A 15,805-nucleotide genomic window follows, 5' to 3' on the forward strand; every position below is an offset into this window, starting at 1 on the left:
GGCCTGTTATCACAATTTCCAGTGAATATTTCTCATGGTTTATTTTATTCCATGAAAAAAATACATTAAACATGCACTGACAGTTCTGATGGGGCATGTAATCACACTTTATGGGGTGGGTTGACACATTGAGAATCTGCTGTTTATTGACACTGATTGGAGAATAAAACTAAAAATAACATCTAAAAAGCAATACTGTCTGTATTTGTAATATGCTTTTATAATGCATTTCTAGCTCAATTAAAAACAGATCTGAAACATTTTAGTAAAAAAAAAAAAAAAAAAAAAAAATGCAAACAAAATAGTTAAACCATAGTTTGGCTAACAAAAATAGATATTAATGATTTATATAAAATTACAATATTCTAAAGGTTTGTGACAACTTATCAGTATCAATGTATCATCTTGCCCCGACTGGACATCTGCATGTGAGCAAACTCTAATCCTGAGAACAGTTCTATCTGATTTGAGCTGGGAGATTTAACTTAATGAATAATTAAATGAATAAATTAAATAGTTCAAAAATATGATGATATTGGAATTTCAAATTCATTCTGTTCAAAAGAATAGAATTTACAAAAATAATATGTAATTAAAGCGGTTTTTAAAACGAAAATACATTTTACAAAACATTTTTGTAATTAAATGTTTCACTGAAAACCTCACAGTCACTGAGATATTGACAACAATCACATGGGGAAGTTGTCATTTCACATGAGGAAGCTCTCCTATTGCACTTACAAAGTGACATTTGACATATTTAAAGTACGAATTACCGTTTGTTAAAAGAAGACGGCCAGGACATTCTCGGTTTTTTCAGCCCTGGGCGGTGCTGCTCAGTGGCTTTGTTACAGCGCAGGTACCGCTCGTTGTCGGAGTGGTACCGCTGTTTGATTCGGATGTGGGTTCGGGGCTGCCTCCAAAGATGCTTAGGCGGTTTGGCCATACCAGCACCTTCCCTGCTCAGCGCCGAGCACTCCATCAGTGCAGAAGCTCCGTGTCTACAGTCCAAAGTCAGGAATTTTTTATTGTCGAAGTTTGCAGTCTCATATAGTTCCTCAACGTCAGAAGAGCTATTCAGCGGTCAGTGGTTCTGAAACCGAGAACCGCTTGCCCGTTACGTTCAAGTTTATAAATTATACGCAAATTAAACTCTCAGTATATTAAAACAGCGTGTTTGCAGAAGCAAAGCTCTCTCAAGTTTACACTCGCTCAGTCACTCTCCGCATCGTTCAGAAGCAATAAAGGTGGTACAGATGGAGACGGAGTGAAACTGAGACATATGGCCGTCTCACAGCAAACAAAAAAGCGAAACGTCCAGCGTCGCGGCACATATGCAGCTTGTATCCGGCTGAAGTGAACGAGAGAGTGCGCGCTGAGGCGGATATAAAGATCATGCAGAGCGACGCCACACAGTGACGCCCAGTGTGCATTACATCACCAGGTGCTTTACACACTCCCAAACTGAGTAGCCTACACACACACACACGAGTAATTCTAGAATTGAGGGTGCATTTTGAGTCTCCCAGATAAACCTTCTGTTAAAAAAAAATAAAAAAAATAAAAAATAAAAACTTTATTGAATCAGTTTTGAACAATAACACAAATTATATGACTCTATCACTAAAAATAATTATTTATATATATTTAGGGACATTTTTCATTGAAAATATTTAATAAATGACTCCCACTCTGCCTATTATTGTCTGTCTTTGCCTCCTGATTCATACATTCAACTTGAAAGATCATGAATGATCAAGTCTAATTTTCAACTTTTTTTAAGTCAAGTCAAGTCAAGTCAAGTTTATTTGTATAGCGCTTTTCACAATACAGATTGTATCAAAGCAGCTTCACAGTATTAAATTAAAATAATACAACAAAGTTTGTTTCAAGAGGAATTTATTGATTGATAAAATTAGATTAAATATCCCCAAAATATCCCCAACTGAGCAAGCCAAAGGCAACAGTGGCAAGGAACCGAAAAACTCCATCAAGTGACCTAATGGTGTCCTAAAACTCCACCAGGTGACCTAATGGAGAAAAAAAAACCTTGGGAGAACCCAGGCTCAGTCGGGGGCCAGTTCTCCTCTGGCATTTATGAGCTAGAGGACGGATTGTAGTTTGATCTGTAGGATTATATGAATGCCTGGCTGAAGAGATGCGACTTTAATCTAGTTTTAAACTGGGAGAGCGAGTCTGAGCAACGAACAGTATCAGGAAGACTATTCCAGAGTTTTGGAGCCAAATGTGAAAATGCTCTCCCTCCTTTGGTGGTTCTGGATATCCTAGGTATGACCAAAAGCCTTGAATTTAGTGATCTTAAAGAGCGCGATGGATTATAGGGCGATAGAAGATCCGTTAAATAGACTGGAGCTAAGCCGTTTAGGGCTTTATAAGTCAGTAGCAATACCTTGTAATTAATACGGAACTTTATAGGTAACCAATGCAGTGATGATAAAATCGGTGTTATATGATAATATTTTCTTAATCTCGTAAGAACTCTAGCGGCAGCATTTTGGACTAACTGTAGCTTGTTTATTGAGGATGCAGGACAACCAGCTAATAAAGCATTACAGTAATCCAGTCTCGAGGTCATGAATGCATGAACTAACTTTTCTGCATCAGAAACTGATAGCATATTACGTAGCTTAGCAATGTTTCTAAGGTGGAAAAAGGCTGTTTTTGTAACATATGAAATATGATTTTCAAAAGACAGGTTGCAATCGAGTTTAACACCCAGGTCTTTTACTGTAGAGGATAAAGTAACAGGACATCCTATGATGTTAAAGTTGTATTGTGCGAGGTTTTGTGGGCGTTTTTTTTAACCGATAAGTATTACCTCGTAACCTCTGTCTTGTCTGGATTTAATAAAAGAAAATTACGCGTCATCCAATCTTTTATATCTTTAACACACTCTGTCAATTTGGAAAATTTAGCGTTTTCATCCGGCCTTTTTTTTAGCTTCCTCTTTTAAGTTATATAAACAATTACATAGAAAAGCCATTTTCTGTATTATTTGTAATTTAATAAAAAATTTTTTTTTTGATTTTGTGTCTGTCCTTACGTTCTGGTCAACTCTGTTACCTTTGTTATAAAACAACATAAATCATTCATAGAAAAAGCATGTGACTTGTACCAAGTGATGTCACTTCCTCAAGCAGGAAACTCTAGAAGGCAGAGAGGTATGTCATTATTTTTTTCTCATTAATTTGTACAAAATGTTTAGGGTGCACGAATAGTAGATTAGTTATTTGTCAAATCGATTTGTTATCGTGATATTGCAGTGAATTTCCCATTCCCTTTTTAAAAAACAATAATATGATGAAAACACGTAAAATTCAGTTTTTAGACATGCAATGTGGTATCTGGTTTGAGGTTAGCATCTTGAACTAAAGCACAAAATGGTAGTAAATGTCAACTCTGTTATCGTAAACTCTGTTACTGGTTTCAAAAGTTTAATAATAACAGAGTTGACAGTGAGTAACAGAGTCAAATGTTCCCAATCACATTAAAAAATTCATTATTTTACATTTATTATGGATTCTAGGACATTTTACTGTAAATGATATATTTGTTGTATCATTCCAGGTTAAGGAAATAATATGAAGCTGTCAGTAGCAGAAAGGCAACAGCAATACAGGGCAAAGCGAGATGACGACCCTATGCCGGGTTCAGACTTCACGATATCAGCCAGATTTTGGCACGATCCATTTGACGTAGAGTGTTATGGTGATTTGTAAATGACAATGGCCGTCGAGACACCATCGTTCCATCTTGACGAATCCTTGGTTTTATCTTGTATAGTGTGACATAGTGGACTACAACCGACGCCACATCTGCAACGCTTCACGACAGAAAGATTAGCATGTTTAATTCTTTTTGCAGAAGCTCTTCCATAAACAGCTTTCAAACATATTGAAACAAAAGCGAGACAATTCTGTCGGTCCCAGTAGCACCTCACTGCAGTACACGAGATCCAGGGGGCGGAGTTTTATCCAGATGTAAGGGGTGGAGATTGGTAGGTTTAGGTTTAGGTTTTTTGTAAGGTGGGTGAATTATTTCAACGAATCGTACATTTATTGACAGCTCAGCAAGCTGATAATATACAAAGTAATTTGGCGTAGGCCCCATCCGTAGTGCATAATCCAAGAGTATTGAATCTGCAATTCCTGCCTGAAGACGAAGGGATATAAACATCCCCATGTTTATAAATAAAAATGTAAACATATGGCTTTAAAGTAAATCTAAAAATGGTTTCAGAGTCTGGCAGAAAATGTTGTTGTTTGGGGTCTTTTAACTTTGGGAGGTCAACTCTGTTATTGCTGTCAACTCTGTTACCATCAATGTCAACTCTGTTTGTTTAAATTTTTGCTTTAAAAATTATCATTATATGTGTTTTATTGTTAAAAAATTGTTCAGAATCTGATTAGCATAACTAGTATTCTTACTACATGAAATTGTAAAGATTTTCATTCATTTTTCAAGCTATGTTTAGAGAAAATGCACATCTTGGATGGGAGCCTGTCCATCTTGGAAACTTTTCAGTTAAATGTGTTGATATTTTTACTTACTAGAAATGATAGTTTCTATATTATTAGGCTTAAAGTTGAATTAATGGATGAAGAGACAAAAGTTATCTTAGGAAAGACAGGGTTTTAAACTGTGTTACGTGTGTGTGTGTGTGTGTGTGTGTGTGTGTGTGTGTGTGTGTGTGTGTGTGTGTGTGTGTGTGTGTGTGTGTGTGTGTGTGTGTGTGTGTGTGTGTGTGTGTGTGTGTGTGTGTGTGTTACAGTTTACAAGTTTTACAAGTTTACAGAGACTTTAAGTAGCTTAAAATTATATGGTCAGAATTGTACTAAAGACAGATTACATAATGCAAGAGAAAAACGTTTCAATCTGTTTTGTGAAATCTTATATACACATTTATTTTCCGGCTCAACAATTACTTAATTAATCTTTCTAGTAATGTGACTGAATTTAATAATTGGGCTCTCATTTAATGTATGGTAGTGTGTTGTACCTTCTAGGAGTTTTTACATGGCTTTTAGCTGGACCATGTGGGTCATTCACTGCTTCAAGCTGATTTAGAGTATTGAACAGCCGGTGGGACCACAATCAACCTGATAGACCTTGATCAATCTGGTTAGAGCTGGTAGACCACCTTCCAGTAACAAACCATCTGCTATGTTCCAAAAACAAGCTTGACCACCTTATAAGCTGATATGACATGTTGTTTGTTCCCCCAGCAGGAACAAAACTAATCTGACAAGCTGTGGCAGCACAAAAGCTTTATAAGATGTAAAAAATAGCAAAGATTTTAGCTCTATTATTATGCTCACCAAAAAGTTAAATATATCATGTTAGTGTGTTCTTAATAACATGCTGAATGTCTTGAACTTCTGTCTCTGTATTCATATGATCTCATTCCAAGTCATTGTGCCCTTTAACCAGATCAGTAAACAGAGTAGAAGCACCGGGGAGTTGTTCCCACCCTCGCCTCAAATCTCCATGACCTTTCTTTCATTTGCTTTCCCACGTCATTTTAACTAACAAGTCAACTAAAAATCTGCCCGTATTGTAGCTACATCACTTCATGTCATATAATACCTGTCAAATTAGATCTTTGTATGTTTTCGGATGACATTTAACACAAACACATTCACTGTGGATCACACCAGGCCGGCTTATACATAGAAATACAATAAGCATCATGATTGAACTGAGTCACATTTTGCTCACAGTGTCAGTAACTGCACACTCAGTGTCCATTATGGAAACCTCTCTACACGTGACAGCAGCAATCTGTGTTTGATTTCTGAGGATGTGATTCAATCAACAGAGTTCTATTGAAGAGTAGCTATGATCACATCAGATAGCATATTGCACACTTTTATCAGACACCTAAATCTACTTGGCTGACTCACTCTTTTTGGGCATCCGCGCAGGCTAGGGCTGATTTATAAAGCGCTTCAAGGTCCTTTAATTTCTTTGCATCCAGGGTGGAGTGTCTGCGGGCCACAGGGGGAAGCAGCAGTGGCCCAGAGAATCTGCGGCGAACTGCATTGTTGGTTTTGGATTGAAGGTCCAGTTGGTTGGAGACCAGGGAGTTTCTTCGTCTCTGAGTAAAAAATAATCAATATTCAAGTCAGCTAAGCAAAATGTTTTACAGTGTTAGATTGAAGTGCAAAAATAACAGCTGTTATGGGGAATGTTTTTGTCATTTACCTAGGTAAAAACACATACCATATTGTCCATGTCTACAGCTCACAGTAGGACAACTTCAGAACCACATCTTGATGATACTTTTAATTATCCATGAGAGAACTGCCAACACAAATGTCAAAATAAATGAACAAGAATAAACAAGCACTTATTTTCCTCATGAAGTATATCATATCTAAACATCTATAAATCTGCCTAGCTGTGCTAAACTCACTGCCTCTACGCTAAGGTGTGGAAGGTTGTTGTCAGGGTATTGCTATGCAGTTGCTAAGGTTTTCTGAGAGGTGGGTTTTTTTTTTTAGCACAGCCATACTGCTTATATGGTTGCTAGGGTGTTCTGGGTGGTTGTGTTGAGTTTTTTTTTCCTTAACTGGATTGAGTTTAGTTTGTTTGCTTGTCTTAATTTTACAAATCATAAACAGAACATGATACATGCCATACAGAAAAAATACACATAAAATTTGTATGAGTAAAAAACAAATAAAACAAATTAAAGGAGCTATATGTAGAATTCAGAAATCCTTGTTATTAGCGGCACTGGTGGCCGTTTAGTGAACTGCAGCCAGCAAGTGTCGCTTGTACTTGCACTTGTGCACATGTAACATTCAAAAGACTGAATGTGATTCAAGGACCTGAATCGATACACTAAATTATGTTTTATCAACAAAGTTCGTTAGGAGCACGTTCAAATAATCTATCCCATCAACTTGTCATCAACAATTACCACATCTGTTAAACCGAGTAAATTTGACGCCTCGTACATAAAATATGGCTTTATGGAAAATAGTGACGGCAGACCACAGTGCACATTGTGCTTTAAGATTTTGTCCGTTGAGGCTCTGAAACCATATAAACTCAACCGACATCTCGGAGCATTCAAATATTTTTCCAGAAAAAGAAAGAAGAATTTGTAAAGCAAAAGGTACGACTAACTAACATCACTACAATACCCGAGAAAGCACAGCAAGCATCATATCTTGCAGCCCTGCGAATATACACTGCCAAGTGAATAAATCCTCACATGATCAGGGAGGAATTAATACTTCCAGCAGCATTGGATATGTGCAGAGTTTAGGCCACAAACAAGATTAAATCCATACCACTGCCGACTGCCATTAGCGACTTACACCTTCGTTAAGTCACGTCTCTTCGCATAACTATGCACAGAGACTGCTCATGATCGGCTACCATTCCATTCAGAGGTACGGTGGCTCTGACATGTTTCCAAATCTATCTGAATTTTTGGATACAAACTGCATGTGAGAGGACTTCATGCTCAACACCATTACAAATCACCTCACCTCACCTCACCTCACCTCACTCAATGAACATTTCAATCACTACTTCACAGACATTGACATGAAGTATGAGTGGGTTTCTAGATCCCTTTTCTTGTGATGTGACGGCCAGTGACCTCAGCGGGAAGGCTGAAGATGAACTTTTGGAATTATCCAGTGATCACACTCTCAGTATGAGAGTTCATCAGCAGGCCCCAGCAGAGTTTAGCCCACGGTTGAAAGGGAGTACAAGGAATATTGAATATTGTTGCCTTTCCCTACAACATATCTTTGTGAGACTTCTTTCTCAGACATGATGGTAATAAAGACAAAAAACGGCACGGCTTAATGTGGAAGATGACTTGAGAGTTTGCCATTCCCCTATAGTCTCATGTAGCCAGACCTTCAGACTGACGGCAGAAGGTCTGGACTCTATCGCACTCTATCTGGAGTACGCCCAAGAGGACGTTTGACTGACATGTAACACAACCAATCACAGTTCGTTTTGTTCCGCGTCATGTTTAGGGGCATGACAATATAATGTCGATGTCCCTACAATAACACACTGGCGTGCATCTAATAAATTATTAATTCAAGAAAGTTGTGCAAGTTTACTGCAACAATGGAGCCTAATTCCCCAATAACAGCCAGAATTGATAAGCTCTACAAAGAAAGACGGTCTAAGGCAGGCTGAGTGTATTTGTAAAGTGGTTGTTATTAAAATAATGTTTATGCATTTTTATGTTTCATGCAGAAAAGAGATTGCTGAAAAAAAATCTGATTGATGTTCAAATTACAAACCAATTTGCTGAGCCACTGTCAAGTTTAATGCACTTTTAAATTTTAAATGAACTTTTCAGTATTCATCTATGGAATTACTGTTCAGTATTTAATACTTTTGTTGCACTTTTCAGGCAATATTATTTTTAACTGTCAAATATTATTAAAATATAGAATTTAACAAATGTGTATTCAACATAAAAAAAAATAGCCTACAAACATAGTTGATGCCATTGTACAAATGTATTTGTTTTTGGTAAAATTGTAAGGTTTGGATGTTTGACGTCATAAGTTTTCTTTTGGGGTGAGGGGCGCAAAATGATTTACCCTACACAAGTGGGCATCCTGCTGAAAAAGTTTTGAGAACCACTGGGCTAGAGTCCTCCTCAGAATTAAATGCTAGAATCAGACCGTTTAGGACAGGGGTGTCCAATCCTGCTCCTGGAGAGCCACTGTCCTGCAGAGTTTAACTCCAAACCATATTAAACCTGAACCAGCTAATCAATTTCTTACTAGGCATACTAGAAACTTTCAGGCAGGTGTGTTGAGGCTAGTTGTAGATAAACTCTGCAGGACAGCGGCCCTCCAGGACCAAGTTTGGACACCCCTTGTCTAGTAAGTGCACATGACTACATTAATGTTTCCAGCCTGCTGTCAAGGTGCGAAAATACTATTACAATTATAATTTGAAAAATCTTAATTTTAACTGCCATTCTTTTAAATGTATGATTTTTCAGAGAGGCTAGCAATAGCAAGCTTGCTTTGAAAGCATGAGATCTCACCCTCCCTTCAGAGCGCTTCAAGGCCACGCCTCTTTCAAAACACACAAACGCACACAGCAGAGTTTGCAAAGCATCACGAGGTGAGAGACGGCGTTAAACTACCTCATGTCTCAACATCACAATAATAATGAATTTAAACAACTTACAGAGCTCTTACATGTACCACCTTTCTGCAACAGATTCATTTCGGCATTGATAACGTTGACATAGAAACGCATAAATCTGAGTCTGAGGATGTGAACAGCTCCGGCTTGCCATCTGGTAATCCCGGTTATGAGATGGCGTGAATGGAGGAGGAGCTGTAAAAGACGGCTGCTGTCTGTTTGTGGCGCTCGGTGACTGTCTGTCTACAATTCTGGATAGCTTCAGAGAACGTGCTGATGACGTGTGATGTCTGCGCGAACAGGGTGCGTGGAGGTATGGAAATAGACATGTTGACATACAGTACAATCCAGGCCGAATGCAATGATTGGATGAAAAAAAATGTTTGGTCCCGAGAATTCCACATAAGATATATGTACATGTAATAATATTTAAGACCACTTCTCTTATTGATTGTGATCAGGATGTGAAGAGAGTTTCAACCAGAATAACGAAAAGTGTTTATATAAAAATTCCTACCCTACCTCTAATGCAGCACAGCTAATGACAACCATCTGAGGTCTCCCAGTGGTTTACATTGTGCACAGATTTACAATAAAAAAAATTTTTTTAAACGTTTTGAAAAAGACTCATCCAGGATGAATGAGGGACACAAAATGCAGGCTGCCTTCAAAGGATCCTGGGACAGAGCCTGATGGTTTGGCACCCGGGATATAGCTTTACTAGTACACAGACTTCTGATTGAGAACACCATAAAATTGGGACACCCATTACTGGACATTATTAAGTGTAGGCCTACTCATTCAATCCCACAATGAACCTCAATAAAAAGTAGGTCTATTACAAAAAAAAAAAAAAAACCAGTGTTCATTAATAATAGTGATCTTTGAGAACTTTTCATCTCTAATACATTTTCTTCCTATGATCTGAAAATTACTTTTTAGGTAACATACACTAAATACTTCACTGATTATTTAAGAGAGATCTAGTATTCAGTCTTGAATATTTTCTTTAAAGTCCGCATGAAATAAAAAAAAAAACACTATTTTTAATCTACGGTATTTCTAAGGTTTTCTGAGTGCCTCAATGCGATACTCCACTGCTGCTTTGGTGGTTGCCGGGACCTTGTTAGGTGGTGGCTATCCTGTGCAGTTGTTTATTAGCGTAAATCGAAAGAGCCCAAGTCTTTATGATATTCTGGGATCTTAATATGACTCAGCTCCAGTCTTTTATGAAGTTTTTCACCTTTAAATATCATCCACAAGGTGAAAATCACAAGTCTGATTGCTTAGAAATGTAATAGCACACCTTTCCTCAGCAAGTATCACTCATGTCTGTAGCAGAAGTGGTGTAGGACTAGATACATTCTAAAAGTCTAATATTTAATATTAAAAGGATAGTTCACCCAAAAATGGTTTCATTATCACACTCATGTTATTCCAAACCTGCAAGACTTTCGAAGATCTTTTTGATGAAATCTGGGAGATTTCTGTCCCTCCGTTGACGGCTATGCAACTACCACTTTGACTCTTCAAAAATTTAATAAACAGATCGTAAAACTAATCCATATGAATTCACATATGAACTTTCATCAACTCAAAGTTCAATCAGTTGTGGTAAACGGAAACTCAAGCATGTTCTCTTGACCTGCGAGAACCAGTGAGGTTCATTCTCGTGTTACACAGCACGTTTGAGCTTTAGCAAGAAAAAAATGAGGTTCATTCTCGTGTTACATTTTTGGGTGAACTATCCCTTTAAGGGTTTGTTAAAATCCCTGATACTATAAGCAACAGCAAAAGCAAAAAATAGCTATATAGGCCTACATAATAATATGTATAAAGTCACTAGCCACTAAAGCCAAAAGAATGAAGTCATAACACACTGTGAGTGAGGTGTAAGACCGTTACATACTGTAATCGTGAAAATGAACTTGATCTCACAGCTCAGTTTTCACAGTTAAACAACACGACTTCCCAGAGCTTCTTAAAGATGTCATGAGGATTGTCCTATTATCAAGAATCAAGGTGTCATTGACCAGTCGTCTGTGAAGAGTACAAACATTGATCGGTCGTCTGTGAAGAGTACAAACAGGCCCTCATATCGACCAAGCAGTCTCTTCTCTAATGCTCCAGTTGAGCTGGAATCAGGTTTTATCCTCGAATCTGTTGCACTTGTGACAAAAAGTCAAGAGCTGCAGTGACTAATGTGAAGAGTAGGACGCCGTAGGACATCGGCTGACAAACTGTGGGCTTTGTGTGTTAATTGCTTCATGTAAGCTGTGAATCTGTGATAGCTACAATGACTCAGTCTCTGAACTACAGGGAAGCTCTCGAACAGACAATGTAATATCGGAAGATTGCCACTGTGATGAATGGTTCTGGGTCAGTTGATTAACAATGATTTATCACAGCCAAAGATGGAAGAATAGTCTCATTATTTCACTGTCAGTCATATCTCTCTTTGCTATGGTTGGTAATATGTAGATTGAATGTAGATCGATGTTTGTATTGAGTGTGTATGTCAGCTGGTTGGCCTCCCCAGAGCATTCTGCCCCCTCGCAGCCTAACAATACGCCACATACAGATGATTTAAAGATGGAACATAATAAGATGCTTCAATGTGTTAACATGCTAAATCTGCTAAGCTAGGAGCAAAATGTCCCACAATTTTACGTCATTAGTTTTTTACAATAGCACCATTTCAACCTGATAACAGAAATATGCCATTTTCTAGGAGAATAAGTTTGTACTGTGATGTATGGATAATGCAACATAAATTGCAGTGAATTACAAACAGTTGAGAGTGTCATTTTGTTTTGTAAAGAAATGTTACAAAATAAATTGTTGTGTAATGCTGCCTGTTGTTAGTGCTTTTTATGTCATTTTTATGAGTGACAGTCTTTTTGTTATGTTTGCTAGTTTTATGGAAGAGTGAGTGTACAGGTATGAAATGTTTTGGTAGTTTTAATGCATTTTGCATCTGAAATTAACTGCTCTGCCAAACTGAAAGTTGTTAAGGAGAACTGTTAGCCTGGGAAAACCCAGACAACTTCCGGCAAATTTAGATTTGCTCTGCAAGTTGTCTGGCAAAGAGCTCATTCAAGCCCATTTCTAATCCGTCGAAATCGCGGCACCAATTAGAAACGTTGGGGCGGGCTTTACACGATGACGATCGCTCTGATTGGTTTTAGGTCTATCCAATTGCGCCCAGAGGCATTTAAGCGATGTCCGTTGGTGAAGCGCACCAACTTTTAAATGCATTATTATATTCAAATTGCAAACACATGAGGACAGTCTCCATGAAAGACCCACTGGCAGATGAACGTGCTACTCCATTTCTCTCCGAAACGGTAGGAAATTAAATTAGATTTAATAGAGGATTTTAACTGTAACAAGATGATTGACAGGGCAGTTTACGTGACAGGATGCACACGAGTCGCGACAGATCCGTCCGATAAAGATGACGAAGTAGTAACGTTATGTCCCAAAGCTTGCCTACTTTTTTTCTACACATTCAAATGTAAATACCTTTGCTTCACAAAAAGAGTACATACTGTTATGGCGTAGTGTAACTTAGGCGAATTGGGACGCAGCATATGGCTTTACACGATGACGATCGCTCTGATTGGTTTTAGGTCTATCCAATTGCGCCCAGAGGCATTTGAGGAACGTCCGTTGGTGACACCCCTTTGGAAATTAGTTATTAATGAAGCTTTGCCAGACCATAACTCAGTTACTACTGAGAATGGTCTGGTTTTAACCAGGCTAGAGAACTGTGTGAAGAGTTGTCAAAAAAAGTGAACTTAGTTGAGAAATGTGTCCTGGCTATTGTAAAAAACAACAACAACAACAACAAAACAGGAGTGACATTGTTCTGACAGAAGGAAAAGGTAACTTTTCAAAATGAAATATTTTATAAGGTTTTAAAAACAAATACATATACTGTATGGCAATATTAAACTCTTTGTATATTTCACTTGCTTAGATTTAAAAAAGGTCACACAGTGTTGTTTATTATTATTCATATAAATATTACTATACTTACAAATTATTTATAATTTCTTTAAAAAAAAATCTACACATTTTAATAGTGTTATGAATTTAAGTAGGCTTATATTTTTTCTGTAAAGAATTTCTTGGGATATAGTTTCCCTCATTTTAAGAATGGCTGGTACCGTATCGTACTTTTTATTTTATTTTATTTTTATTGTTAATAAACAAAGATTATTAAATAAAATTTTACATTTTATTTCCGTGTAATAGTACTCCAATAATCTGTTTTATTTCATTCTTTCTACTTCAAAATTTTAAGTTTAATGCAATGTTACTTTCTGTTTCTTTGTAAGTATTTGTACAAATTACCTTCAATTTCTGAGTGAAAATGGTAGGTAAAGTAAATCCTACTACACCTTATATAAATATATATATTTTTGTACATATTTGTGTGTGTGTGTGTGTGTGTGTGTGTGTCATGCCCTGAGGGCATTGGCAGTAATTATCTTCATTAAATGCCACAGGCAAAGCCTCACGACTGTATGGATCACATCACAAAGAAAACACAGCAGATTAATAAATTCATTGCAGTGTTGTCTCGTGTAATATGAAATAAACTGTCATAGACTCCAGCTTCACAAGCTGTGACTTTATTGACCACACAAACACATCACACGGAAGCAAAATTTCTAACACAGACTATGTGAGACCTCATGATCACATACACTTTAGTGATACGCATACTGATGAATTACATCCCCCTTTCTAAGCATAGTATCCAGTGGCGGAGCCAGGATTTTTTCATAGGGGTGGCCAGGCAAAGGCCAGCAACCAGTCTGGGGTGGCACAGAAATCTTAATTATTTTATCATAAAAAATAATTTGACTACAATGTATTGGACTGTTTTAGTGCCTACACAACTGAATAAAGTTAATTTGTACTTAATTGTAATTGAGATAGTAGTGAATTAGGAATCATGGAATACTGAGAGAATTTTATATTTTTATTATTATTATTATTACCCACCACCTCATATTAAAATTAATTAAATAGTAATAAAAGGGCACACACTATAGCTAAAGTAACTTGCTCAGTAAGCTTGGTTCTGGTTCTCAAAATCTCCAATAGCTTGTTCTACATTGTTGCATCTTCATGGATGAGATAACATGCAGATAAATACTGTAGTCCAAAGATTATTCAACCTTCAAAGTGTTTTATATAGCCTAATCAATGAACTCTTCAACCAATTCTGAGTTTGTCAAAAAAAAAAAAAAAAAAAAAAAAAAAAAAAAAACGTTCTATATTAGTTGTCAAAATAAATAATTGCAACAGTTCTATCATACCTAAATTAAAAAGGAAAAAATCCCCATGTGAAAGAATGTGAACAAGGCGGAAGTCAACAGCACATAGGCTAATGTAAAATGTTATGTTTTTCATAATGTAATTAGTTATTTTATGGATTAAAAAATTATCCATTTTTGTTTGTCCTTTACAAATTAACGCAAAATGAATGCCTATCGTCTAGTACAAATGCACAGTGCTCACATTTATTTGGACATTAAAACATTACCAGTTTGTGCCTTATATTGTGATCTCACATAGCAGAATATTTTAATCCAGACACATGTGACGCATATATAACAAATACATGCATGCAGTTTTGACAGCCGCCTTTTTGATTCTTACATGAGTTAATTGAACTACGGCTACAGCCGCCCCATTTGCGCGTGATGTGCGTACCGCAAGCACAGTAGCCTACAACGGCTGTCAGCCGTATGACAGAAAAGTTAGTTAGTTTTACTGACATTTGGCCTGACAACATCTCATCTTACCGAGGATAGCCAACTGAATAAGGACAACGCCCTTTTCTCAGCATCTTACAGAAGTGTCACAAGCTTTCACACACATCAGAAAAAATAGAAGTAGCATCAGAAAAAAAGAGAATTACGTTTGTTGTTGACTGCACACTATTCAACTTACTCAAAACGGTCTTGCAACCCACCAGTTGAGAAAGATTGACTCTATATTTAGGCTACTATGTGCATATCACTGTCTGGTGTTCTGCTGAAGCTCATTCGGCACTTGCACATTTCTGCACTCGTTTGACTTGCGCCTGGCACTGAGGTGAAGTTGGAGTGTGCGTCTGAAAAGTCTCACGTTTTTTGTGGTTTTAAAAAACGCAATTTTTGTCAATAAAAAAAGAGACAGAAACAGCAGTTGTGAGATGGGTGGCCAAAGGGGTGGCCAAGCTTAGACCCTGGCCACCCCCTAGCTCCGCCAGTGATAGTATCAAAATACAAAACAGGTTTAAACTCTACAGCTGCGATTTACATGATCAGAATTCTTCACAATGAACATTAGTTCACTCTTTTCTTTTAATAGACACCTTTACTAGAACAACAAATGTGTATTACATTTGAAACAAGCATGATTTCCCTCGTGTAATATTTTTTCCTTGTAATAATGTATGGTTTTCTAAAAACGAGAACTGCTGCGTCTGTGTGAAGATGAGATAAGCAAAGTGCACACGCTACATTGATTATGGCCAAGAATGCGCCCTTAAATAGCATATGAATAACGTGCGCAACGCGCCACTGACTTTTGACTAGATTTTTCCTGGTTAGTGGCGGAATTGTTTTCTAAACATGCA

The 15,805-nt window shown here is 37.3% G+C and overlaps 1 protein-coding gene across 2 annotated transcripts in view; it reads right to left on the reverse strand.

Annotated features, from left to right (window-relative positions):
- The window catches only part of pde4cb (phosphodiesterase 4C, cAMP-specific b), a 121,292-nt gene that overhangs the window by 90,629 nt on the left and 14,858 nt on the right, over nucleotides 1-15,805 (reverse strand). The window contains exons 2-3 of one of the 2 annotated variants that reach the window (XM_082156651.1): nucleotides 6,244-6,324; nucleotides 5,925-6,118 (exon numbers count right to left, since the gene is read on the reverse strand). In XM_082156651.1, the coding sequence (XP_082012777.1) occupies nucleotides 5,925-6,118; nucleotides 6,244-6,255 (206 nt within the window). In that variant the 5' untranslated portion in view covers nucleotides 6,256-6,324. Of the gene's footprint in view, nucleotides 1-776; nucleotides 1,365-5,924; nucleotides 6,119-6,243; nucleotides 6,325-15,805 lie in introns of those variants that run through there. The other variant, XM_082156650.1, reaches the window with a different exon arrangement.

The sequence above is a fragment of the Leuciscus leuciscus genome (assembly GCF_965113295.1).
Source record: "Leuciscus leuciscus genome assembly, chromosome: 23".
Lineage (NCBI taxonomy): Eukaryota > Metazoa > Chordata > Actinopteri > Cypriniformes > Leuciscidae > Leuciscus > Leuciscus leuciscus.